At 45.3% G+C, this 26,755-nt stretch overlaps 1 protein-coding gene across 1 annotated transcript; it reads right to left on the reverse strand.

Moving 5' to 3' along the window:
- Positions 1–5,607: 5,607 nt before the first annotated feature.
- On the reverse strand, positions 5,608–8,429 carry LOC307027566 (uncharacterized protein). Its single transcript, XM_079695838.1, has 4 exons — positions 7,952–8,429; positions 7,074–7,279; positions 6,881–6,992; positions 5,608–6,121 (listed from the first exon to the last, which is right to left on the reverse strand). The coding sequence occupies exons 1-4, from the start codon at positions 8,408–8,410 to the stop codon at positions 5,966–5,968; spliced, it is 933 nt and encodes a 310-aa protein (XP_079551964.1). The 5' UTR covers positions 8,411–8,429; the 3' UTR covers positions 5,608–5,965.
- Between the last annotated feature and the right edge of the window lie 18,326 nt (positions 8,430–26,755).

A 26,755-nucleotide genomic window follows, 5' to 3' on the forward strand; every position in this document is an offset into this window, starting at 1 on the left:
CTCTGAGTGTGTTAGAGGGTCTCTGTTAGAGGGTCTCTGAGCATGTTAGAGTGTCTCTGAGTGTGTTAGAGGGTCTTTGAGCGTGTTAGAGGGTCTTTGATCAAGTTAGAGGGTCTTTGAGCGTGTTAGAGGGTCTCTGTTAGAGGGTCTTTGAGCGTGTTAGAGGGTCTCTGAGTGTGTTAGAGGGTCTCTGTTAGAGGGTCTTTGAGCGTGTTAGAGGGTCTCTGAGTGTGTTAGAGGGTCTTTGAGCATGTTAGAGGGTCTTTGAGCATGTTAGAGGGTCTTTGAGCGTGTTAGAGGGTCTCTGAGCATGTTAGAGGGTCTCTGAGCGTGTTAGAGGGTCTTTGAGCATGTTAGAGGGTCTTTGAGTGTGTTAGAGGGTCTTTGAGCGTGTTATAGGGTCTCTGTTAGAGGGTCTTTGAGCGTGTTAGAAGGTCTCTGAGTGTGTTAGAGGGTCTTTGAGCGTGTTAGAGGGTCTCTGTTAGAGGGTCTTTGAGCGTGTTAGAGGGTCTCTGAGTGTGTTAGAGGGTCTCTGTTAGAGGGTCTTTGAGCGTGTTAGAGGGTCTCTGAGTGTGTTAGAGGGTCTTTGAGCGTGTTAGAGGGTCTCTGAGCATGTTAGAGGGTCTCTGAGCGTGTTAGAGGGTCTCTGAGTGTGTTAGAGGGTCTCTGTTAGAGGGTCTCTGAGCATGTTAGAGGGTCTTTGAGTGTGTTAGAGGGTCTTTGAGCGTGTTATAGGGTCTCTGAATGTGTTAGAAGGTCTCTGAGTGTGTTTGAGGGTCTCTGTTAGAGGGTCTTTGAGTGTGTTAGAGGGTCTTTGAGCGTGTTAGAGGGTCTTTGAGCGTGTTAGAGGGTCTCTGAGTGTGTTAGAGGGTCTCTGTTAGAGGGTCTTTGAGTGTGTTAGAGGGTCTTTGAGCATGTTAGAGGGTCTTTGAGCGTGTTAGAGGGTCTCTGAGTGTGTTAGAGGGTCTCTGTTAGAGGGTCTCTGAGTGTGTTAGAGGGTCTTTGAGCGTGTTAGAGGGTCTCTGAGTGTGTTAGAGGGTCTCTGTTAGAGGGTCTCTGAGTGTGTTAGAGGGTCTTTGAGCGTGTTAGAGGGTCTCTGAGCATGTTAGAGGGTCTCTGAGCGTGTTAGAGGGTCTCTGAGTGTGTTAGAGGGTCTCTGTTAGAGGGTCTCTGAGCATGTTAGAGGGTCTTTGAGTGTGTTAGAGGGTCTCTGAGTGTGTTAGAGGGTCTTTGAGCGTGTTAGAGGGTCTTTGAGCGTGTTAGAGGGTCTTTGAGCGTGTTATAGGGTCTCTGAATGTGTTAGAAGGTCTCTGAGTGTGTTAGAGGGTCTCTGAGTGTGTTAGAGGGTCTTTGAGCGTGTTAGAGGGTCTTTGAGTGTGTTAGAGGGTCTTTGAGCGTGTTAGAGGGTCTTTGAGCGTGTTAGAGGGTCTTTGAGCGTGTTAGAGGGTCTCTGAGTGTGTTAGAGGGTCTCTGTTAGAGGGTCTTTGAGCATGTTAGAGGTTCTTTGAGTGTGTTAGAGGGTCTCTGAGTGTGTTAGAGGGTCTTTGAGCGTGTTAGAGGGTCTCTGAGTGTGTTAGAGGGTCTCTGAGTGTGTTAGAGGGTCTTTGAGTGTGTTAGAGGGTCTTTGAGCGTGTTAGAGGGTCTTTGAGTGTGTTAGAGGGTCTCTGAGTGTGTTAGAGGGTCTTTGAGCATGTTAGAGGGTCTCTGAGTGTGTTAGAGGGTCTCTGAGTGTGTTAGAGGGTCTTTGATCGTGTTAGAGGGTCTTTGAGTGTGTTAGAGGGTCTTTGAGCGTGTTAGAGGGTCTTTGAGTGTGTTAGAGGGTCTCTGAGTGTGTTAGAGGGTCTCTGAGCATGTTAGAGGGTCTCTGAGTGTGTTAGAGGGTCTCTGAGCATGTTAGAGGGTCTCTGAGTGTGTTAGAGGGTCTCTGTTAGAGGGTCTCTGTTAGAGAGTCTCTGTTAGAGGGTCTCTGAGTGTGTTAGAGGGTCTCTGTTAGAGGGTCTCTGAGCATGTTAGAGGGTCTTTGAGCGTGTTAGAGGGTCTCTGAGTGTGTTAGAGGGTCTTTGTTAGAGGGTCTCTGAGCGTGTTAGAGGGTCTTTGAGCATGTTAGAGGGTCTCTGTTAGAGGGTCTCTGTTAGAGGGTCTCTGAGCATGTTAGAGGGTCTTTGAGCATGTTAGAGGGTCTTTGAGCATGTTAGAGGGTCTCTGTTAGAGGGTCTCTGTTAGAGGGTCTTTGAGCGTGTTAGAGGGTCTCTGAGTGTGTTAGAGGGTCTCTGTTAGAGGGTCTTTGTTAGAGGGTCTCTGAGCGTGTTAGAGGGTCTTTGAGCATGTTAGAGGGTCTCTGTTAGAGGGTCTCTGTTAGAGGGTCTCTGAGCATGTTAGAGGGTCTTTGAGCATGTTAGAGGGTCTCTGTTAGAGGGTCTCTGTTAGAGGGTCTCTGAGTGTGTTAGAGGGTCTTTGAGCATGTTAGAGGGTCTCTGTTAGAGGGTCTCTGTTAGAGGGTCTTTGAGCATGTTAGAGGGTCTCTGTTAGAGGGTCTCTGTTAGAGGGTCTTTGAGCGTGTTAGAGGGTCTCTGAGTGTGTTAGAGGGTCTTTGAGCGTGTTAGGGGGTCTCTGTTAGAGGGTCTCTGTTAGAGGGTCTTTGAGCATGTTAGAGGGTCTCTGAGTGTGTTAGAGGGTCTTTGAGCATGTTAGAGGGTCTCTGTTAGAGGGTCTCTGTTAGAGGGTCTTTGAGCATGTTAGAGGGTCTCTGAGTGTGTTAGAGGGTCTTTGAGCATGTTAGAGGGTCTCTGAGCATGTTAGAGGGTCTTTGAGCGTGTTAGAGGGTCTCTGTTAGAGGGTCTTTGAGCATGTTAGAGGGTCTCTGAGTGTGTTAGAGGGTCTTTGAGCATGTTAGAGGGTCTCTGAGCGTGTTAGAGGGTCTCTGTTAGAGGGTCTTTGAGCGTGTTAGAGGGTCTCTGTTAGAGGGTCTCTGAGCGTGTTAGAGGGTCTCTGTTAGAGGGTCTTTGAGCATGTTAGAGGGTCTCTGTTAGAGGGTCTCTGTTAGAGGGTCTTTGAGCGTGTTAGAGGGTCTCTGAGTGTGTTAGAGGGTCTTTGAGCGTGTTAGGGGGTCTCTGTTAGAGGGTCTCTGTTAGAGGGTCTTTGAGCATGTTAGAGGGTCTCTGAGTGTGTTAGAGGGTCTTTGAGCATGTTAGAGGGTCTCTGTTAGAGGGTCTCTGTTAGAGGGTCTTTGAGCATGTTAGAGGGTCTCTGAGTGTGTTAGAGGGTCTTTGAGCATGTTAGAGGGTCTCTGAGCATGTTAGAGGGTCTTTGAGCGTGTTAGAGGGTCTCTGTTAGAGGGTCTTTGAGCATGTTAGAGGGTCTCTGAGTGTGTTAGAGGGTCTTTGAGCATGTTAGAGGGTCTCTGAGCGTGTTAGAGGGTCTCTGTTAGAGGGTCTCTGAGCGTGTTAGAGGGTCTATGTTAGAGGTTCTTTGAGCGTGTTAGAGGGTCTCTGAGTGTGTTAGAGGGTCTTTGAGCATGTTAGAGGGTCTTTGAGCATGTTAGAGGGTCTCTGAGTGTGTTAGAGGGTCTTTGAGCATGTTAGAGGGTCTCTGAGCATGTTAGAGGGTCTCTGTTAGAGGGTCTCTGTTAGAGGGTCTCTGTTAGTGGGTCTCTGAGTGTGTTAGAGGGTCTTTGAGCATGTTAGAGGGTCTCTGTTAGAGGGTCTCTGTTAGAGGGTCTCTGAGCATGTTAGAGGGTTTTTGAGCATGTTAGAGGGTCTCTGTTAGAGGGCCTCTGAGCATGTTAGAGGGTCTTTGAGCGTGTTAGAGGGTCTCTGTTAGAGGGTCTCTGAGCTCTCTCAGACTGGATCTGAGCACTAAAGCGTTATGGTATCGTAGGAGCGTGAGCGATACATCGAGATCTCATTAACTCTCGCTCCTCCCTGGATGTCTCTCTGTAGTGTTTCTCCTCTGAGGTCATTTTGTTTCTTAGCTTTGTCACTTCCTTCATCCGTCTGAAACTTCTGCTGTTCCTTCTCTGCACCTCGTGTTGTTCTTTTGAACGACTTTCCTATCAGAACATTAGACAGTTTAAATGGAGCCCCCCCCCCCCCCCCCCCCCCCCTCAGTGATCCACGGTGACACCAAGCTCTGATGATGGTGTCAGTTATCTGGAGTCATAAAAAGATAAACAAGAGGCTGCTTCCCTTTCTGTCATGCAAATGTAAATAAAGTTAGTGTGTGTGTGTGTGTGTGTGTGTGTGTGTGTGTGTGTGTGTGTGTGTGTGTGTGTGTGTGTCTCTGTATGTGTGTGTGTCTCTGTGTGTGTGTCTGTCTCTGTATGTATGTGTGTGTGTGTGTGTGTGTGTGTGTGTGTGTGTGTGTGTGTCTGTGTGTGTGTGTGTGTGTGTGTGTGTGTGTGTGTCTCTGTGTGTGTGTCTGTCTCTGTATGTATGTGTGTGTGTGTGTGCGTGTGTGTGTGTGTGTGTGTGTGTGTGTGTGTGTGTGTGTGTCTCTGTATGTGTGTGTCTGTCTCTGTGTGTGTGTGTCTGTCTCTGTATGTATGTGTGTGTGTGTGTGTGTGTGTGCGTGTGTGTGTCTCTGTATGTGTGTGTGTGTCTCTGTGTGTGTGTCTGTCTCTGTATGTGTGTGTGTGTGTGCGTGTGTGTGTGTGTGTGTGTGTGTGTGTGTGTGTGTGTGTGTGTCTCTATATGTGTGTGTCTGTCTCTGTGTGTGTGTGTCTGTCTCTGTATGTATGTGTGTGTGTGTGTGTGTGTGTGCGTGTGTGTGTGTGTGTGTGTGTGTGTGTGTGTGTGTGTCTCTGTATGTATGTGTGTGTGTGTGTGTGTGTGTGTGTGTGTGTGTGTGTGTGTGTGTGTGTGTGTGTGTGTGTGTGTGTGTGTGTGTGTGTGTGTGTGTGTCACACTGTGAATGAATCAAAGTAAATATCTAAGTGGTCATGAACACATCTGTCCATCAGACAGAAAGCTGCTGTGCCTCCTGTCATCATTAATGGACGTCTCTTTAAAATAGAGAGGAGAGAGGAGTTCTCATTTCTCTAACCGCCTGCTGCTTCCACTCCTCTCTCCTCGGTTCCCCTCCTCGGCTCCTCCGCTCGCATCTCCTGTGGGCGGGACTAAGTCTCGAGGAGAGGAGTCGAGGAGAGGAGTCAAGGAGGGGAAATCCCAGAAATGAGATACGGCCCAGGAGTCACGATGTACATAGAAAACAGGAAGTTAAATAAAGAGTCACGCTGATCAGTTAACGGAACATTAGGGATATAAATATGATCTGTGTTCTGTGGAGGGTTAGAGACATGTCTGGCTGTTTCATTGACATGTTCAGCTGCTTTGATCAGTGAACTAAATGGTATTCAAAGCTTAAAATAATAAAACATAATGTTATATTTAGTGGTTTTGAACAGGACTGATGTTTGATTAAAAAAGTGAATTAAAATGGTATTGTAATATTTGTATTTTTTATTTGTTTTCTAAGAATTAATAAAAAAAATAAAAATGTAATGACTTTTTTCTCAGAACTATGATAATAATCTAACTTAAACTCAAACTGCCGCTGGGCCCAGAAAGAAAACCTTAAGCAGGGAATAATGTCCAATGTCCAGGCAGAAGATCCTTTCATCCGTTTATTTTAGTTTTCCAATAAAATACAGAGAACAATGATTTCCACCTTTCTCCCTCTCTGGCTGTCGCTCCTTGTAGAAAACCATATGCTCAAACTGGTGCCCCCCCCCACCTGTGATCAATATATGCTAATCACCAGGAGCCCACACCTCCTTCAAAATAAAAGCAGAACTACTGCAACTACAATTATTACCATAATTAATGATTCATTCACTAAAACAAAAACGGCTAGAAAATAAATGTTTAATTCTACATTAACATAAACCAATATTTAGCTCCAACTCTGAATGTAATGTTAGTTCAGTGAAGGCAGGATGTGCTCATCTAAACGTATTATTGTCATGCTCTTAAACTTTCTCCAGTGGGGGGTCTTCAGGCCAACGTCTGCGAACAGTTGCCTCGGCAGACGGGAAGTCATCAAACTGGACCGGAGCGTGGTCCAGTCTTTCTCCTTCGCAGAACTTCAGTTTCTCTCTCAGTCGGTCCGGACCGAACTCCAGCAGCTGAAACAGGAAGAGCTCAGATTCAGCCCATCATGAACTACAACTCCCATGAGCCTCTGGGAACACGTTCAAAATCATTTTATAATTCATATTATTTATAAATAATTATTAGGACGGTCAAAGTCAATTTGTTAATAACGCAACTTTCACTTTTTTAACAGGTTTTCTGACCCTGAAAGATAACCCTTTAAAACATTTGGAAACTACGGAAATCCCAATGAATACATTTCAATAACATATTTTTATCGATTGACCCTAACCCTTTACATTGATATATATATAGTTTTTATACATTTCTATATTTCTATTTATACATTTATGTGACATTTTCTCCATTTCATTTAAAAATTCTTCAAATCATTCAGAACCAAATGAAAATCTCATGAAATAAAAAATCTTCTTCACATTTCTCTGAATTTTTCTCTTTAAAAATAGTTTCCCAGATGTTTTTGAAGGTTTTTCAAGCATTCTTTCGATATAAGATATTTTGGGGGATTTTTTCTTTCCTTTACACATTTTCCTCTCGACATGTTTCACTTTTGGGACTTTTTAAATATATGTATTTCTTTAATAATAAGGGCCGTGGTGCTTCTGAGAAAAGGAGCTGATATCAAACTCTGAAACGAGTCCTTGAAGCAGACTAACCAGATCCACTCTGATCAGTCCTACAAAGTTATAATGTAGATATATAATGATATGAAATGTAGAGAAAGGTCTGACGCTGAGCTGTGGACAAGAAGACAAAGAGGAAGTGATCACCTTGTCCTCCACATGCAGGGCGACGCCCACATTATCCCAGACGTAGAACTCATAAGGGCTGTAGGGCCGAGCCTCCATCTGCTGAGTCTCATCGTTCTGGTCCAAGACGTAGCTGACAGAGAGACAGGAAGTCAATGCATAACTCATTTCCTGTCTGAACCTCCCAGGTTACCTGTCATTGTTGTTTTCTCACCTGTGAGTTGCACACATGGCCTCAGGCCTCCAGATGAAGAGGCCATCTCTGTAGCAGCAGACAGCGTTTGGGTCGTCGGTCAGAAGAGGATATTCTGAGAACTGCTCCTGATTGGCCGGACTGTGGACCAGCACCGCGTACATCACTTCCTGTTTGTACAGGTGGGTCTGATACACCCGCATGACGGGCTGCTCACCGCCGCAAAACTGGAGAGAGAAGAAGAGCTTTTACACAGAATCACAGAATCATGTGGAAAAATCAACAAAGTTATAAACTATGAGTCCTGAACCCTGAGTCAGCATTATGAGTCCTGAACCCTGAGTCAGCATTATGAGTCCTGAACCCTGAGTCAGCATTATGAGTCCTGACCCCTGACCTGAGTCAGCATTATGAGTCCTGAACCCTGAGTCAGCATTATGAGTCCTGAACCCTGAGTCAGCATTATGAGTCCTGAACCCTGAGTCAGCATTATGAGTCCTGAACCCTGAGTCAGCATTATGAGTCCTGAACCCTGACCTGAGTCAGCATTATGAGTCCTGAACCCTGAGTCAGCATTATGAGTCCTGAACCCTGAGTCAGCATTATGAGTCCTGAACCCTGAGTCAGCATTATGAGTCCTGACCCCTGACCTGAGTCAGCATTATGAGTCCTGAACCCTGAGTCAGCATTATGAGTCCTGAACCCTGAGTCAGCATTATGAGTCCTGACCCCTGACCTGAGTCAGCATTATGAGTCCTGAACCCTGACCTGAGTTAGCATTATGAGTCCTGAACCCTGAGTCAGCATTATGAGTCCTGACCCCTGACCTGAGTCAGCATTATGAGTTCTGAACCCTGACCTGAGTCAGCATTATGAGTCCTGACCCCTGACCTCAGTACCTGCTTCTTGTAGGCCTCCAGCAGCTCCTGGAGGGGGAAGGTGAAGCGGTACGATCCCAGCCTGGAGCTCTTCTTGAAGGCCGGCGAGGAGGCAAACTCCCCCAGGAAGCTCTGCTGATCCTGGACCTGCTGCTCTGTTCGGTCCGGGTATGTTTCCTGGAGGAGGCGCTGCTCAGCTGATCTGAGTTCCTCCCCCCCCACCCACAGACCCCACCACACCAGGCCCTTTCCAGACGGGTCCTTGAAGCCCTTGGACTCCTTGATGCCGATCAAACCCTGTCTGTTGGTGTCATGCTTCAGGTGGCTCACATGGAACTCTGGTCGTGGGTATTCTGGGATTCCATTTTTAAAGAGGTAATTGTTTCCTGAGCGATTTCTGTCTCTCAGGTCGTTCAGCTTCAGATGCTCCTTCTGAACCAACTTAAAGTCACTTCCCCTCGTGCTCGTGTCACCCTCCATGATCAGCTGGCTCTCCTCCTCTGAGGATCTATCACAGCTGACAGAGTATAGCTGGAGACTGAAGATAAACCCCTCCCACTACCGCGCCCTGTAGGGAAATACAAATAATGTGAGTCATCATGAGATGAAGGAAGCGGTCTGACAGGTTTAGATGACCAGTGCAGTGTTCAGGTGTATATCAGTATGTAGTGTCTCTACTTTAAAGAGTCCTCTCCTGCTGATGTTCAGGTGTATATCAGTATATAGTGTCTCTACTTTAAAGAGTCCTCTCCTGCTGATGTTCAGGTGTATATCAGTATGTAGTGTCTCTACTTTAAAGAGTCCTCTCCTGCTGATGTTCAGGTGTATATCAGTATGTAGTGTCTCTACTTTAAAGAGTCCTCTCCTGCTGATGTTCAGGTGTATATCAGTATGTAGTGTCTCTACTTTAAATCCAGTGGAGGGAAGCCAGAATAGGTGTGATGTGCTCATGCTTGCGTGTTCCTGTGAGCAGCCGAGCCGCAGTGTTTTTTACCAGCTGCAGGCGTGCCATCAGAGAGCTGGAGGTTGTTTTTAGGGATAGATATATTTGGGAGTCGTTCGCATATATTCAAATCATAAACAAACCTGCATCTGCGTCAGAGAGTAAACAAATACAAACATCAAGTCAACAAACTGAGGTGAAGTGGACGTTTACTATTCTACTATAAAATGATATATTCTGTATTTGATTTACTCGTAGAGCAGAACATGAAGCTTTAACTACTCTCCAGGATTAGATTCATAAAACAATTATTATAAACAAATTAATAAATATTATTACGGATTCAACTTTATTAGGAAAACATTTTCTAAATCTGTTTCAGAGTTTACACAATTTCTAAAATTCATTTATAGAATATATAATATCTCATGAGTTTAAAGCACAATTAATGATCTGCAGGAGAGCTAGCTGTTAGCCGCTAGCTGTTAGCCTTTAGCAGCTGTTGCATTGGCAGAGTATATATTAATAATGAAACACAGATTATCCGATGACAGCATGTGTAAATACATTTTATTTAAAATAAAGACATGTATTTATATTTATATATATCTACACATAACAAATATTTGTATTTTCTATTTCAGGGTCAACGCCAGTTTATTAAAACAAATGATATTGTAAACTTTGTTTGTTAAACACAATGTAATATCCCTAAAGTTGTGTTAAATGTTAGCACCACATTGATCCTGATGATGCTAACCTGAGCTAGCTAACATTAGCTGTTTGCACTTAGCCGTTGATAGCAGAACATAAAATACAAATGAAACACAGATTGTCGAATTAAAGTATTTGAAATGACTTATTTTTTTTTTTAAAAGAGTATTTATATTCAGTCAGTTTTATTTTATTGAGGTTTGTCAATCCCCTAAAGAAATCAAAAGTCTTCAGATCGGATTTAAAAACGATTGATTGGATTTAATAAGTATTTATTTTTGATTAACTCGTTTATTTCATGAACATAAATACATGAAAGCAGCTGGCGTGATATTATATAAAATCACAAATAACGGAATGAAATATTTATTTTCGGGCCATATTATGTTAGAGGGTCTCTGAGCGTGTTAGAGGGTCTCTGAGCGTGTTAGAGGGGTCTTTGAGCATGTTAGAGGGTCTCTGAGTGTGTTAGAGGGTCTCTGAGTGTGTTAGAGGGTCTTTGAGCATGTTAGAGGGTCTCTGAGTGTGTTAGAGGGGTCTTTGAGCATGTTAGAGGGTCTCTGAGTGTGTTAGAGGGTCTCTGAGCGTGTTAGAGGGGTCTTTGAGCATGTTAGAGGGTCTCTGAGTGTGTTAGAGGGTCTCTGAGCGTGTTAGAGGGTCTCTGAGCGTGTTAGAGGGGTCTTTGAGCATGTTAGAGGGTCTCTGAGTGTGTTAGAGGGGTCTTTGAGCATGTTAGAGGGTCTCTGAGTGTGTTAGAGGGTCTCTGAGTGTGTTAGAGGGGTCTTTGAGCATGTTAGAGGGTCTCTGAGCGTGTTAGAGGGTCTTTGAGCATGTTAGAGGGTCTCTGAGCGTGTTAGAGGGTCTCTGAGCATGTTAGAGGGTCTTTGAGCATGTTAGAGGGTCTCTGAGCGTGTTAGAGGGTCTCTGAGCGTGTTAGAGGGTCTTTGAGTGTGTTAGAGGGTCTTTGAGCATGTTAGAGGGTCTCTGAGTGTGTTAGAGGGTCTTTGAGTGTGTTAGAGGGTCTCTGAGCATGTTAGAGGGTCTTTGAGCATGTTAGAGGGTCTCTGAGCGTGTTAGAGGGTCTCTGAGCGTGTTAGAGGGTCTTTGAGTGTGTTAGAGGGGTCTTTGAGCATGTTAGAGGGTCTCTGAGTGTGTTAGAGGGTCTTTGAGTGTGTTAGAGGGTCTTTGAGCATGTTAGAGGGTCTCTGAGTGTGTTAGAGGGGTCTTTGAGCATGTTAGAGGGTCTCTGAGTGTGTTAGAGGGTCTTTGAGCGTGTTAGAGGGTCTCTGAGCGTGTTAGAGGGGTCTTTGAGCATGTTAGAGGGTCTCTGAGCGTGTTAGAGGGTCTCTGTTAGAGGGTCTCTGAGTGTGTTAGAGGGTCTTTGAGCGTGTTAGAGGGTCTCTGAGTGTGTTAGAGGGTCTCTGAGTGTGTTAGAGGGGTCTTTGAGCATGTTAGAGGGTCTCTGAGTGTGTTAGAGGGTCTCTGAGTGTGTTAGAGGGTCTTTGAGCATGTTAGAGGGTCTCTGAGTGTGTTAGAGGGTCTTTGAGCGTGTTAGAGGGTCTCTGAGCGTGTTAGAGGGTCTTTGAGCATGTTAGAGGGTCTCTGTTAGAGGGTCTCTGAGCGTGTTAGAGGGGCTCTGAGCGTGTTAGAGGGTATTTGAGCGTATTAGAGGGTCTCTGTTAGAGGGTCTCTGTTAGAGGGTCTTTGAGCGTGTTAGAGGGTCTTTGAGCGTGTTAGAGGGTCTCTGAGCGTGTTAGAGGGTATTTGAGCGTATTAGAGGGTCTCTGTTAGAGGGTCTCTGTTAGAGGGTCTCTGAGCGTGTTAGAGGGTCTTTGAGCGTGTTAGAGGGTCTCTGTTAGAGGGTCTCTGTTAGAGGGTCTTTGAGCGTGTTAGAGGGTCTTTGAGCGTGTTAGAGGGTCTCTGAGCGTGTTAGAGGGTCTTTGAGCGTGTTACAGGGTCTCTGTTAGAGGGTCTTTGAGCGTGTTAGAGGGTCTTTGAGCATGTTAGAGGGTCTTTGAGCGTGTTAGAGGGTTTCTGAGTGTGTTAGAGGGTCTCTGTTAGAGGGTCTTTGAGCGTGTTAGTGTCTCTACTTTAAAGAGTCCTCTCCTACTGATGTTCAGGTGTATATTAGCATGTAGTGTCTCTACTTTAAAGAGTCCTCTCCGGCTGATGTTCAGGTGTATATCAGTATGTAGTGTCTCTACTTTAAAGAGTCCTCTCCTGCTGATGTTCAGGTGTATATCAGTATGTAGTGTCTCTACTTTAAAGAGTCCTCTCCTGCTGATGTTCAGGTGTATATCAGTATGTAGTGTCTCTACTTTAAAGAGTTCTCTCCTGCTGATGTTCAGGTGTATATCAGTATGTGGTGTCTCTACTTTAAAGAGTCCTCTCCTGCTGATATTCAGGTGTATATCAGTATGTAGTGTCTCTACTTTAAAGAGTCCTCTCCTGCTGACTTTCAGGTGTATATCAGTATGTAGTGTCTCTACTTTAAAGAGTCCTCTCCTTATTATGTTCAGGTGTATATCAGTATGTAGTGTCTCTACTTTAAAGAGTCCTCTCCTGCTGGTGTTCAGGTGTATATCAGTATATAGTGTCTCTACTTTAAAGAGTCCTCTCCTGCTGATGTTCAGGTGTATATCAGTATGTAGTGTCTCTACTTTAAAGAGTCCTCTCCTGCTGATGTTCAGGTGTATATCAGTATGTAGGGTCTCTACTTTAAAGAGTCCTCTCCTGCTGATGGTCAGGTGTATATCAGTATGTGGTGTCTCTACTTTAAAGAGTCCTCTCCTGCTGATGTTCAGGTGTATATCAGTATGTAGTGTCTCTACTTTAAAGAGTCCTCTCCTGCTGACTTTCAGGTGTATATCAGTATGTAGTGTCTCTACTTTAAAGAGTCCTCTCCTGCTGATGTTCAGGTGTATATCAGTATGTAGTGTCTCTACTTTAAAGAGTCCTCTCCTGCTGATGTTCAGGTGTATATCAGTATGTAGTGTCTCTACTTTAAAGAGTCCTCTCCTGCTGATGTTCAGGTGTATATCAGTATGTAGTGTCTCTACTTTAAAGAGTCCTCTCCTGCTGATATTCAGGTGTATATCAGTATGTAGTGTCTCTACTTTAAAGAGTCCTCTCCTGCTGATGTTCAGGTGTATATCAGTATGTAGTGTCTCTACTTTAAAGAGTCCTCTCCTGCTGATGTTCAGGTGTATATCAGTATGTAGTGTCTCTACTTTAAAGAGTCCTCTCCTGCTGACTTTCAGGTGTATATCAGTATGTAGTGTCTCTACTTTAAAGAGTCCTCTCCTGCTGATGTTCAGGTGTATATCAGTATGTAGTGTCTCTACTTTAAAGAGTCCTCTCCTGCTGATGTTCAGGTGTATATCAGTATGTAGTGTCTCTACTTTAAAGAGTCCTCTCCTGCTGATGTTCAGGTGTATATCAGTATGTAGTGTCTCTACTTTAAAGAGTTCTCTCCTGCTGATGTTCAGGTGTATATCAGTATGTGGTGTCTCTACTTTAAAGAGTCCTCTCCTGCTGATGTTCAGGTGTATATCAGTATGTAGTGTCTCTACTTTAAAGAGTCCTCTCCTGCTGACTTTCAGGTGTATATCAGTATGTAGTGTCTCTACTTTAAAGAGTCCTCTCCTTATTATGTTCAGGTGTATATCAGTATGTAGTGTCTCTACTTTAAAGAGTCCTCTCCTTCTGGTGTTCAGGTGTATATCAGTATATAGTGTCTCTACTTTAAAGAGTCCTCTCCTGCTGATGTTCAGGTGTATATCAGTATGTAGTGTCTCTACTTTAAAGAGTCCTCTCCTGCTGATGTTCAGGTGTATATCAGTATGTAGTGTCTCTACTTTAAAGAGTCCTCTCCTGCTGATGTTCAGGTGAATATCAGTATGTAGTGTCTCTACTTTAAAGAGTTCTCTCCTGCTGATGGTCAGGTGTATATCAGTATGTGGTGTCTCTACTTTAAAGAGTCCTCTCCTGCTGATGTTCAGGTGTATATCAGTATGTAGTGTCTCTACTTTAAAGAGTCCTCTCCTGCTGACTTTCAGGTGTATATCAGTATGTAGTGTCTCTACTTTAAAGAGTCCTCTCCTGCTGATGTTCAGGTGTATATCAGTATGTAGTGTCTCTACTTTAAAGAGTCCTCTCCTGCTGATGTTCAGGTGTATATCAGTATGTAGTGTCTCTACTTTAAAGAGTCCTCTCCTGCTGATGTTCAGGTGTATATCAGTATGTAGTGTCTCTTCTTTAAAGAGTCCTCTCCTGCTGATGTTCAGGTGTATATCAGTATGTAGTGTCTCTACTTTAAAGAGTCCTCTACCTGCTGATGTTCAGGTGTATATCAGTATGTAGTGTCTCTACTTTAAAGAGTCCTCTCCTGCTGATGTTCAGGTGTATATCAGTATGTAGTGTCTCTACTTTAAAGAGTCCTCTCCTGCTGATGTTCAGGTGTATATCAGTATGTATTGTCTCTACTTTAAAGACTCCTCTCCTGTTGATGTTCAGGTGTATATCAGTATGTATTGTCTCTACTTTAAAGAGTCCTCTCCTGCTGATGTTCAGGTGTATATCAGTATGTAGTGTCTCTACTTTAAAGAGTCCTCTCCTGCTGATGTTCAGGTGTATATCAGTATGTAGTGTATCTACTTTAAAGAGTCCTCTCCTGCTGATGTTCAGGTGTATATCAGTATGTAGTGTCTCTACTTTAAAGAGTCCTCTCCTGCTGATGTTCAGGTGTATATCAGTATGTAGTGTCTCTACTTTAAAGAGTCCTCTCCTGCTGATGTTCAGGTGTATATCAGTATGTAGTGTCTCTACTTTAAAGAGTCCTCTCCTGCTGATGTTCAGGTGTATATTAGTATGTAGTGTCTCTACTTTAAAGAGTCCTCTCCTGCTGATGTTCAGGTGTATATCAGTATGAAGTGTCTCTACTTTAAAGAGTCCTCTCCTGCTGATGTTCAGGTGTATATCAGTATGTAGTGTCTCTACTTTAAAGAGTCCTCTCCTGCTGATGTTCAGGTGTATATCAGTATGTAGTGTCTCTACTTTAAAGAGTCCTCTCCTGCTGATGTTCAGGTGTATATCAGTATGTAGTGTCTCTACTTTAAAGAGTCCTCTCCTGCTGATGTTCAGGTGTATATCAGTGTGTAGTGTCTCTACTTTAAAGAGTCCTCTCCTGCTGATGTTCAGGTGTATATCAGTATGTAGTGTCTCTACTTTAAAGAGTCCTCTCCTGCTGATGTTCATGTGTATATCAGTATGTAGTTTCTCTGCTTTAAAGAGTCCTCTCCTGCTGATGTTCAGGTGTATATCAGTATGTAGTGTCTCTACTTTAAAGAGTCCTCTCCTGCTGATGTTCAGGTGTATATCAGTATGTAGTGTCTCTACTTTAAAGAGTCCTCTCCTGCTGATGTTCAGGTGTATATCAGTATGTAGTTTCTCTGCTTTAAAGAGTCCTCTCCTGCTGATGTTCAGGTGTATATCAGTATGTAGTGTCTCTACTTTAAAGAGTCCTCTCCTGCTGATGTTCAGGTGTATATCAGTATGTAGTGTCTCTACTTTAAAGAGTCCTCTCCTGCTGATGTTCAGGTGTATATCAGTATGTAGTGTCTCTACTTTAAAGAGTCCTCTCCTGCTGATGTTCAGGTGTATATCAGTATGTAGTGTCTCTACTTTAAAGAGTCCTCTCCTGCTGATGTTCAGGTGTATATCAGTATGTAGTGTCTCTACTTTAAAGAGTCCTCTCCTGCTGATGTTCAGGTGTATATCAGTATGTAGTGTCTCTACTTTAAAGAGTCCTCTCCTGCTGATGTTCAGGTGTATATCAGTATGTAGTGACTCTACTTTAAAGAGTCCTCTCCTGCTGATGTTTAGGTGTATATCAGTATGTAGTGTCTCTACTTTAAAGAGTCCTCTCCTGCTGATGTTTAGGTGTATATCAGTATGTAGTGTCTCTACTTTAAAGAGTCCTCTCCTGCTGATGTTCAGGTGTATATCAGTATGTAGTGTCTCTACTTTAAATCCAGTGGAGGGAAGCCAGAATAGGTGTGATGTGCTCATGCTTGCGTGTTCCTGTGAGCAGCCGAGCCGCAGTGTTTTTTACCAGCTGCAGGCGTGCCATCAGAGAGCTGGTGGTTGTTTTTAGGGATAGATATATTTGGGAGTCGTTCGCATATATTCAAATCATAAACAAACCTGCATCTGCGTCAGAGAGTAAACAAATACAAACATCAAGTCAACAAACTGAGGTGAAGTGGACGTTTACTATTCTACTATAAAATGATATATTCTGTATTTGATTTACTCGTAGAGCAGAACATGAAGCTTTAACTACTCTCCAGGATTAGATTCATAAAACAATTATTATAAACAAATTAATAAATATTATTACGGATTCAACTTTATTAGGAAAACATTTTCTAAATCTGTTTCAGAGTTTACACAATTTCTAAAATTCATTTATAGAATATATAATATCTCATGAGTTTAAAGCACAATTAATGATCTGCAGGAGAGCTAGCTGTTAGCCGCTAGCTGTTAGCCTTTAGCAGCTGTTGCATTGGCAGAGTATATATTAATAATGAAACACAGATTATCCGATGACAGCATGTGTAAATACATTTTATTTAAAATAAAGACATGTATTTATATTTATATATATCTACACATAACAAATATTTGTATTTTCTATTTCAGGGTCAACGCCAGTTTATTAAAACAAATGATATTGTAAACTTTGTTTGTTAAACACAATGTAATATCCCTAAAGTTGTGTTAAATGTTAGCACCACATTGATCCTGATGATGCTAACCTGAGCTAGCTAACATTAGCTGTTTGCACTTAGCCGTTGATAGCAGAACATAAAATACAAATGAAACACAGATTGTCGAATTAAAGTATTTGAAATGACTTATTTTTTTTTTTAAAAGAGTATTTATATTCAGTCAGTTTTATTTTATTGAGGTTTGTCAATCCCCTAAAGAAATCAAAAGTCTTCAGATCGGATTTAAAAACGATTGATTGGATTTAATAAGTATTTATTTTTGATTAACTCGTTTATTTCATGAACATAAATACATGAAAGCAGCTGGCGTGATATTATATAAAATCACAAATAACGGAATGAAATATTTATTTTCGGGCCATATTATGTTAGAGGGTCTTTGAGCGTGTTAGAGGGTCTCTGAGCGTGTTAGAGGGGTCTTTGAGCATGTTAGAGGGTCTCTGAGTGTGTTAGAGGGTCTTTGAGCATGTTAGAGGGTCTCTGAGTGTGTTAGAGGGGTCTTTGAGCATGTTAGAGGGTCTCTGAGTGTGTTAGAGGGTCTCTGAGCGTGTTAGAGGGGTCTTTGAGCATGTTAGAGGGTCTCTGAGTGTGTTAGAGGGTCTCTGAGCGTGTTAGAGGGTCTCTGAGCGTGTTAGAGGGGTCTTTGAGCATGTTAGAGGGTCTCTGAGTGTGTTAGAGGGGTCTTTGAGCATGTTAGAGGGTCTCTGAGTGTGTTAGAGGGTCTCTGAGTGTGTTAGAGGGGTCTTTGAGCATGTTAGAGGGTCTCTGAGCGTGTTAGAGGGTCTTTGAGCATGTTAGAGGGTCTCTGAGCGTGTTAGAGGGTCTCTGAGCATGTTAGAGGGTCTTTGAGCATGTTAGAGGGTCTCTGAGCGTGTTAGAGGGTCTCTGAGCGTGTTAGAGGGTCTTTGAGTGTGTTAGAGGGTCTTTGAGCATGTTAGAGGGTCTCTGAGTGTGTTAGAGGGTCTTTGAGTGTGTTAGAGGGTCTCTGAGCATGTTAGAGGGTCTTTGAGCATGTTAGAGGGTCTCTGAGCGTGTTAGAGGGTCTCTGAGCGTGTTAGAGGGTCTTTGAGTGTGTTAGAGGGGTCTTTGAGCATGTTAGAGGGTCTCTGAGTGTGTTAGAGGGTCTTTGAGTGTGTTAGAGGGTCTTTGAGCATGTTAGAGGGTCTCTGAGTGTGTTAGAGGGGTCTTTGAGCATGTTAGAGGGTCTCTGAGTGTGTTAGAGGGTCTTTGAGCGTGTTAGAGGGTCTCTGAGCGTGTTAGAGGGGTCTTTGAGCATGTTAGAGGGTCTCTGAGCGTGTTAGAGGGTCTCTGTTAGAGGGTCTCTGAGTGTGTTAGAGGGTCTTTGAGCGTGTTAGAGGGTCTCTGAGTGTGTTAGAGGGTCTCTGAGTGTGTTAGAGGGGTCTTTGAGCATGTTAGAGGGTCTCTGAGTGTGTTAGAGGGTCTCTGAGTGTGTTAGAGGGTCTTTGAGCATGTTAGAGGGTCTCTGAGTGTGTTAGAGGGTCTTTGAGCGTGTTAGAGGGTCTCTGAGCGTGTTAGAGGGTCTTTGAGCATGTTAGAGGGTCTCTGTTAGAGGGTCTCTGAGCGTGTTAGAGGGGCTCTGAGCATGTTAGAGGGTCTCTGAGTGTGTTAGAGGGTCTCTGAGTGTGTTAGAGGGTCTTTGAGCGTGTTAGAGGGTTTCTGAGTGTGTTAGAGGGTCTCTGAGCATGTTAGAGGGTCTTTGAGCATGTTAGAGGGTCTCTGAGTGTGTTAGAGGGTCTCTGAGCGTGTTAGAGGGTCTCTGAGCATGTTAGAGGGTCTCTGAGTGTGTTAGAGTGTCTTTGAGCATGTTAGAGGGTCTCTGAGCGTGTTAGAGGGTCTCTGTTAGAGGGTCTCTGCGCGTGTTAGAGGGTCTCTGAGAGTGTTAGAGGGTCTTTGAGCATGTTAGAGGGTCTCTGTTAGAGGGTCTCTGAGCGTGTTAGAGGGTCTCTGAGTGTGTTAGAGGGTCTTTGAGCGTGTTAGAGAGTATTTGAGCGTATTAGAGGGTCTCTGTTAGAGGGTCTCTGTTAGAGGGTCTCTGAGCGTGTTAGAGGGTCTCTGTTAGAGGGTCTCGGAGCGTGTTAGAGGGTCTTTGAGCGTGTTAGAGAGTATTTGAGCGTATTAGAGGGTCTCTGTTAGAGGGTCTCTGTTAGAGGGTCTTTGAGCGTGTTAGAGGATCTTTGAGCGTGTTAAAGGGTCTCTGTTAGAGGGTCTCTGAGCGTGTTAGAGGGTCTTTGAGCGTGTTAGAGGGTCTCTGTTAGAGGGTCTCTGTTAGAGGGTCTCTGAGCGTGTTAGAGGGTCTTTGAGCGTATTAGAGGGTCTCTGTTAGAGGGTCTCTGAGCGTGTTAGAGGGTCTCTGTTAGAGGGTCTCGGAGCGTGTTAGAGGGTCTTTGAGCGTGTTAGAGAGTATTTGAGCGTATTAGAGGGTCTCTGTTAGAGGGTCTCTGTTAGAGGGTCTTTGAGCGTGTTAGAGGATCTTTGAGCGTGTTAAAGGGTCTCTGTTAGAGGATCTTTGAGCGTGTTAAAGGGTCTCTGTTAGAGGGTCTCTGAGCGTGTTAGAGGATCTTTGAGCGTGTTAAAGGGTCTCTGTTAGAGGGTCTCTGAGCATGTTAGAGGGTCTTTGAGCGTGTTAGAGGGTCTTTGAGCGTGTTAGAGGGTCTCTGAGTGTGTTAGAGGGTCTCTGAGCGTGTTAGAGGGGTCTTTGAGCATGTTAGAGGGTCTCTGAGTGTGTTAGAGGGGTCTTTGAGCATGTTAGAGGGTCTCTGAGTGTGTTAGAGGGGTCTTTGAGCATGTTAGAGGGTCTTTGAGCGTGTTAGAGGGTCTCTGAGCATGTTAGAGGGTCTTTGAGCATGTTAGAGGGTCTCTGAGCGTGTTAGAGGTTCTCTGAGTGTGTTAGAGGGGTCTTTGAGCATGTTAGAGGGTCTCTGAGTGTGTTAGAGGGGTCTTTGAGCATGTTAGAGGGTCTCTGAGTGTGTTAGAGGGGTCTTTGAGCATGTTAGAGGGTCTCTGAGTGTGTTAGAGGGTCTTTGAGCGTGTTAGAGGGTCTCTGAGCGTGTTAGAGGGTCTTTGAGCATGTTAGAGGGTCTCTGAGCGTGTTAGAGGGTCTCTGTTAGAGGGTCTCTGAGTGTGTTAGAGGGTCTTTGAGCGTGTTAGAGGGTCTCTGAGTTTGTTAGAGGGTCTCTGAGCGTGTTAGAGGGTCTTTGAGCGTGTAAGAGGGTCTCTGAGCGTGTTAGAGGGTCTCTGTTAGAGGGTCTCTGAGTGTGTTAGAGGGTCTTTGAGCGTGTTAGAGGGTCTCTGAGTGTGTTAGAGGGTCTCTGAGTTTGTTAGAGGGTCTCTGAGTGTGTTAGAGGGTCTTTGAGCGTGTTAGAGGGTCTTTGAGCATGTTAGAGGGTCTTTGAGTGTGTTAGAGGGTCTCTGAGTGTGTTAGAGGGTCTTTGAGCGTGTTAGAGTGTCTCTGAGTGTGTTAGAGGGTCTCTGTTAGAGGGTCTTTGAGTGTGTTAGAGGGTCTTTGAGCGTGTTAGAGGGTCTTTGAGCGTGTTAGAGGGTCTCTGAGTGTGTTAGAGGGTCTCTGTTAGAGTGTCTTTGAGTGTGTTAGAGGGTCTTTGAGCATGTTAGAGGGTCTCTGAGTGTGTTAGAGGGTCTTTGATCGTGTTAGAGGGTCTCTGAGTGTGTTAGAGGGTCTCTGTTAGAGGGTCTTTGAGTGTGTTAGAGGGTCTCTGAGCATGTTAGAGGGTCTCTGAGTGTGTTAGAGGGTCTCTGTTAGAGGGTCTTTGAGTGTGTTAGAGGGTCTTTGAGCGTGTTAGAGGGTCTTTGAGCGTGTTAGAGGGTCTCTGAGTGTGTTAGAGGGTCTCTGTTAGAGGGTCTTTGAGTGTGTTAGAGGGTCTTTGAGCATGTTAGAGGGTCTCTGAGTGTGTTAGAGGGTCTTTGATCGTGTTAGAGGGTCTCTGAGTGTGTTAGAGGGTCTCTGTTAGAGGGTCTCTGTTAGAGGGTCTCTGAGTGTGTTAGAGGGTCTCTGTTAGAGGGTCTTTGATCGTGTTAGAGGGTCTCTGAGTGTGTTAGAGGGTCTCTGTTAGAGGGTCTTTGATCGTGTTAGAGGGTCTCTGAGCATGTTAGAGGGTCTCTGAGTGTGTTAGAGGGTCTCTGTTAGAGGGTCTCTGTTAGAGGGTCTCTGAGCATGTTAGAGGGTCTTTGAGCGTGTTAGAGGGTCTCTGAGTGTGTTAGAGGGTCTCTGTTAGAGGGTCTTTGAGCGTGTTAGAGGGTCTTTGAGCGTGTTAGAGGGTCTCTGAGTGTGTTAGAGGGTCTTTGTTAGAGGGTCTCTGAGCGTGTTAGAGGGTCTTTGAGCGTGTTAGAGGGTCTCTGTTAGAGGGTCTCTGTTAGAGGGTCTCTGAGCATGTTAGAGGGTCTTTGAGCATGTTAGAGGGTCTCTGTTAGAGGGTCTTTGTTAGAGGGTCTCTGAGCGTGTTAGAGGGTCTTTGAGAATGTTAGAGGGTCTCTGTTAGAGGGTCTCTGTTAGAGGGTCTTTGAGCGTGTTAGAGGGTCTCTGAGTGTGTTAGAGGGTCTTTGAGCGTGTTAGGGGGTCTCTGTTAGAGGGTCTTTGAGCATGTTAGAGAGTCTCTGAGTGTGTTAGAGGGTCTTTGAGCATGTTAGAGGGTCTCTGTTAGAGGGTCTCTGTTAGAGGGTCTTTGAGCATGTTAGAGGGTCTCTGAGTGTGTTAGAGGGTCTTTGAGCATGTTAGAGGGTCTCTGAGCATGTTAGAGGGTCTTTGAGTGTGTTAGAGGGTCTCTGTTAGAGGGTCTCTGTTAGAGGGTCTTTGAGCATGTTAGAGGGTCTCTGAGTGTGTTAGAGGGTCTCTGTTAGAGGGTCTCTGTTAGAGGGTCTTTGAGCATGTTAGAGGGTCTCTGAGTGTGTTAGAGGGTCTTTGAGCATGTTAGAGCGTCTCTGAGCGTGTTAGAGGGTCTCTGCTAGAGGGTCTCTGTTAGAGGGTCTTTGAGCATGTTAGAGGGTCTTTGAGCGTGTTAGAGGGTCTTTGAGCATGTTAGAGGGTCTTTGAGCGTGTTAGAGGGTCTTTGAGCATTTTAGAGGGTCTCTGAGTGTGTTAGAGGGTCTTTGAGCGTGTTAGAGGGTCTTTGAGTGTGTTAGAGGGTCTTTGAGCATGTTAGAGGGTCTCTGAGTGTGTTAGAGGGTCTCTGAGTGTGTTAGAGGGTCTTTGAGCATGTTAGAGGGTCTCTGAGCATGTTAGAGGGTCTCTGTTAGAGGGTCTCTGTTAGAGGGTCTCTGTTAGTGGGTCTCTGAGTGTGTTAGAGGGTCTTTGAGCGTGTTAGAGGGTCTCTGTTAGAGGGTCTCTGTTAGAGGGTCTCTGTTAGTGGGTCTCTGAGTGTGTTAGAGGGTCTTTGAGCATGTTAGAGGGTCTCTGAGCGTGTTAGAGGGTCTCTGAGCATGTTAGAGGGTCTTTGAGCATGTTAGAGGGTCTCTGAGCGTGTTAGAGGGTCTCTGAGCGTGTTAGAGGGGTCTTTGAGCATGTTAGAGGGTCTCTGAGTGTGTTAGAGGGGTCTTTGAGCATGTTAGAGGGTCTCTGAGTGTGTTAGAGGGTCTTTGAGCGTGTTAGAGGGTCTCTGAGCGTGTTAGAGGGTCTTTGAGCATGTTAGAGGGTCTCTGAGCGTGTTAGAGGGTCTCTGTTAGAGGGTCTCTGAGTGTGTTAGAGGGTCTTTGAGCGTGTTAGAGGGTCTTTGAGCGTGTTAGAGGGTCTCTGAGTTTGTTAGAGGGTCTCTGTTAGAGGGTCTCTGAGTGTGTTAGAGGGTCTTTGAGCGTGTTAGAGGGTCTCTGAGTGTGTTAGAGGGTCTCTGAGTTTGTTAGAGGGTCTCTGAGTGTGTTAGAGGGTCTTTGAGCGTGTTAGAGGGTCTTTGAGCGTGTTAGAGGGTCTCTGTTAGAGGGTCTCTGAGCGTGTTAGAGGGTCTTTGAGTGTGTTAGAGGGTCTCTGTTAGAGGGTCTCTGAGTGTGTTAGAGGGTCTTTGAGTGTGTTAGAGGGTCTCTGAGTGTGTTAGAGGGTCTTTGAGTGTGTTAGAGGGTCTCTGAGCGTGTTAGAGGGTCTCTGAGTGTGTTAGAGGGTCTCTGAGTTTGTTAGAGGGTCTCTGAGCGTGTTAGAGGGTCTCTGTTAGAGGGTCTCTGAGTGTGTTAGAGGGTCTTTGAGCATGTTAGAGGGTCTCTGAGTTTGTTAGAGGGTATTTGAGCGTGTTAGAGGGTCTCTGAGTGTGTTAGAGGGTCTTTGAGGATGTTAGAGGGTCTCTGAGTTTGTTAGAGGGTCTTTGAGCGTGTTAGAGGGTCTTTGAGCGTGTTAGAGGGTCTCTGAGTGTGTTAGAGGGTCTTTGAGCATGTTAGAGGGTCTCTGAGTGTGTTAGAGGGTCTCTGAGTGTGTTAGAGGGTCTTTGAGCATGTTAGAGGGTCTCTGAGTGTGTTAGAGGGTCTTTGATCGTGTTAGAGGGTCTTTGAGCATGTTAGAGGGTCTCTGAGTGTGTTAGAGGGTCTTTGAGCGTGTTAGAGGGTCTCTGAGCGAGTTAGAGGGTCTCTGAGTGTGTTAGAGGGTCTTTGAGCATGTTAGAGGGTCTCTGAGTGTGTTAGAGGGTCTTTGAGCGTGTTAGAGGGTCTCTGAGTGTGTTAGAGGGTCTTTGAGCATGTTAGAGGGTCTCTGAGCGTGTTAGAGGGTCTTTGAGCGTGTTAGAGGGTCTTTGAGTGTGTTAGAGGGTCTTTGAGCGTGTTAGAGAGTCTTTGAGCGTGTTAGAGGGTCTCTGAGTGTGTTAGAGGGTCTTTGAGCATGTTAGAGGGTCTCTGAGCGTGTTAGAGGGTCTTTGAGTGTGTTAGAGGGTCTTTGAGCGTGTTAGAGAGTCTTTGAGCGTGTTAGAGGGTCTCTGTTAGAGGGTCTTTGAGTGTGTTAGAGGGTCTTTGAGCATGTTAGAGGGTCTTTGAGTGTGTTAGAGGGTCTCTGAGCATGTTAGAGGGTCTCTGAGTGTGTTATAGGGTCTTTGAGCATGTTAGAGGGTCTTTGAGTGTGTTAGAGGGTCTTTGATCAAGTTAGAGGGTCTTTGAGCGTGTTAGAGGGTCTCTGAGCGTGTTAGAGGGTCTTTGATCAAGTTAGAGGGTCTTTGAGCGTGTTAGAGGGTCTCTGAGTGTGTTAGAGGGTCTTTGATCAAGTTAGAGGGTCTCTGAGCGTGTTAGAGGGTCTCTGAGTGTGTTAGAGGGTCTTTGATCAAGTTAGAGGGTCTTTGAGCGTGTTAGAGGGTCTCTGAGTGTGTTAGAGGGTCTTTGAGCGTGTTAGAGGGTCTTTGAGTGTGTTAGAGGGTCTCTGAGTGTGTTAGAGGGTCTTTGATCAAGTTAGAGGGTCTTTGAGCGTGTTAGAGGGTCTCTGAGTGTGTTAGAGGGTCTCTGAGTGTGTTAGAGGGTCTTTGAGCGTGTTAGAGGGTCTTTGAGTGTGTTAGAGGGTCTTTGAGCATGTTAGAGGGTCTCTGAGTGTGTTAGAGGGTCTCTGAGCATGTTAGAGGGTCTCTGTTGGAGGGTCTCTGAGCATGTTAGAGGGTCTCTGAGTGTGTTAGAGGGTCTCTGTTAGAGGGTCTCTGAGCGTGTTAGAGGGTCTTTGAGCGTGTTAGAGGGTCTTTGAGTGTGTTAGAGGGTCTTTGAGCATGTTAGAGGGTCTCTGAGTGTGTTAGAGGGTCTCTGAGCATGTTAAAGGGTCTCTGAGCGTGTTAGAGGGTCTCTGAGCATGTTAGAGGGTCTCTGAGTGTGTTAGAGGGTCTCTGTTAGAGGGTCTCTGAGCATATTAGAGGGTCTTTGAGCATGTTAGAGGGTCTTTGAGTGTGTTAGAGGGTCTTTGAGCGTGTTAGAGAGTCTTTGAGTGTGTTAGAGGGTCTCTGAGTGTGTTAGAGGGTCTTTGAGCATGTTAGAGGGTCTTTGAGCGTGTTAGAGGGTCTCTGAGTGTGCTAGAGGGTCTCTGTTAGAGGGTCTCTGTTAGAGGGTCTTTGAGCGTGTTAGAGGGTCTCTGAGTGTGTTAGAGGGTCTTTGAGCGTGTTAGAGGGTCTCTGTTAGAGGGTCTTTGATCGTGTTAGAGGGTCTCTGAGTGTGTTAGAGGGTCTCTGTTAGAGGGTCTCTGAGCATGTTAGAGTGTCTCTGAGTGTGTTAGAGGGTCTTTGATCAAGTTAGAGGGTCTTTGAGCGTGTTAGAGGGTCTCTGTTAGAGGGTCTTTGAGCGTGTTAGAGGGTCTCTGAGTGTGTTAGAGGGTCTCTGAGTGTGTTAGAGGGTCTTTGAGCGTGTTAGAGGGTCTCTGAGCATGTTAGAGGGTCTCTGAGCGTGTTAGAGGGTCTCTGAGTGTGTTAGAGGGTCTCTGTTAGAGGGTCTTTGAGCGTGTTAGAGGGTCTCTGAGTGTGTTAGAGGGTCTCTGAGTGTGTTAGAGGGTCTTTGAGCGTGTTAGAGGGTCTCTGAGCATGTTAGAGGGTCTCTGAGCGTGTTAGAGGGTCTCTGAGTGTGTTAGAGGGTCTCTGTTAGAGGGTCTCTGAGCATGTTAGAGGGTCTTTGAGTGTGTTAGAGGGTCTTTGAGCATGTTAGAGGGTCTTTGAGTGTGTTAGAGGGTCTTTGAGCGTGTTATAGGGTCTCTGTTAGAGGGTCTTTGAGCGTGTTAGAAGGTCTCTGAGTGTGTTAGAGGGTCTTTGAGCGTGTTAGAAGGTCTCTGAGTGTGTTAGAGGGTCTCTGAGTGTGTTAGAAGGTCTCTGAGTGTGTTAGAGGGTCTTTGAGCGTGTTAGAGGGTCTCTGTTAGAGGGTCTTTGAGCGTGTTAGAAGGTCTCTGAGTGTGTTAGAGGGTCTCTGTTAGAGGGTCTTTGAGCGTGTTAGAGGGTCTCTGAGTGTGTTAGAGGGTCTCTGAGTGTGTTAGAGGGTCTTTGAGCGTGTTAGAGGGTCTCTGAGCATGTTAAAGGGTCTCTGAGCGTGTTAGAGGGTCTCTGAGTGTGTTAGAGGGTCTCTGTTAGAGGGTCTCTGAGCATGTTAGAGGGTCTTTGAGTGTGTTAGAGGGTCTTTGAGGATGTTAGAGGGTCTTTGAGTGTGTTAGAGGGTCTCTGAGTGTGTTAGAGGGTCTTTGAGCGTGTTAGAGGGTCTCTGAGTGTGTTAGAGGGTCTCTGTTAGAGGGTCTTTGAGTGTGTTAGAGGGTCTTTGAGCGTGTTAGAGGGTCTTTGAGCGTGTTAGAGGGTCTCTGAGTGTGTTAGAGGGTCTCTGTTAGAGTGTCTTTGAGTGTGTTAGAGGGTCTTTGAGCATGTTAGAGGGTCTCTGAGTGTGTTAGAGGGTCTTTGATCGTGTTAGAGGGTCTCTGAGTGTGTTAGAGGGTCTCTGTTAGAGGGTCTTTGAGTGTGTTAGAGGGTCTCTGAGCATGTTAGAGGGTCTCTGAGTGTGTTAGAGGGTCTCTGTTAGAGGGTCTTTGAGTGTGTTAGAGGGTCTTTGAGCGTGTTAGAGGGTCTTTGAGCGTGTTAGAGGGTCTCTGAGTGTGTTAGAGGGTCTCTGTTAGAGGGTCTTTGAGTGTGTTAGAGGGTCTTTGAGCATGTTAGAGGGTCTCTGAGTGTGTTAGAGGGTCTTTGATCGTGTTAGAGGGTCTCTGAGTGTGTTAGAGGGTCTCTGTTAGAGGGTCTTTGATCGTGTTAGAGGGTCTCTGAGCATGTTAGAGGGTCTCTGAGTGTGTTAGAGGGTCTCTGTTAGAGGGTCTCTGTTAGAGGGTCTCTGAGCATGTTAGAGGGTCTTTGAGCGTGTTAGAGGGTCTCTGAGTGTGTTAGAGGGTCTCTGTTAGAGGGTCTTTGAGCGTGTTAGAGGGTCTTTGAGCGTGTTAGAGGGTCTCTGAGTGTGTTAGAGGGTCTTTGTTAGAGGGTCTCTGAGCGTGTTAGAGGGTCTTTGAGCGTGTTAGAGGGTCTCTGTTAGAGGGTCTCTGTTAGAGGGTCTCTGAGCATGTTAGAGGGTCTTTGAGCATGTTAGAGGGTCTCTGTTAGAGGGTCTTTGTTAGAGGGTCTCTGAGCGTGTTAGAGGGTCTTTGAGCATGTTAGAGGGTCTCTGTTAGAGGGTCTCTGTTAGAGGGTCTTTGAGCGTGTTAGAGGGTCTCTGAGTGTGTTAGAGGGTCTTTGAGCGTGTTAGGGGGTCTCTGTTAGAGGGTCTTTGAGCATGTTAGAGAGTCTCTGAGTGTGTTAGAGGGTCTTTGAGCATGTTAGAGGGTCTCTGTTAGAGGGTCTCTGTTAGAGGGTCTTTGAGCATGTTAGAGGGTCTCTGAGTGTGTTAGAGGGTCTTTGAGCATGTTAGAGGGTCTCTGAGCATGTTAGAGGGTCTTTGAGTGTGTTAGAGGGTCTC

Source organism: Notothenia rossii (assembly GCF_949606895.1).
Source record: "Notothenia rossii genome assembly, contig: scaffold_246, whole genome shotgun sequence".
Taxonomy (NCBI): Eukaryota; Metazoa; Chordata; class Actinopteri; order Perciformes; family Nototheniidae; genus Notothenia; species Notothenia rossii.

Excerpts from the sequence above, each read along its gene's own strand:
- LOC307027566 (XM_079695838.1), bottom strand. The coding sequence starts at position 8,410 with ATGGAGGGTGACACGAGCACGAGGGGAAGTGACTTTAAGTTGGTTCAG. Across the intron at positions 6,993-7,073 it reads GCCATGTGTGCAACTCACAG|CTACGTCTTGGACCAGAACG; the intron begins GTGAGAAAACAA and ends TCTCTCTGTCAG. Across the intron at positions 6,122-6,880 it reads CCCTGCATGTGGAGGACAAG|CTGCTGGAGTTCGGTCCGGA; the intron begins GTGATCACTTCC and ends TTCCTGTTTCAG.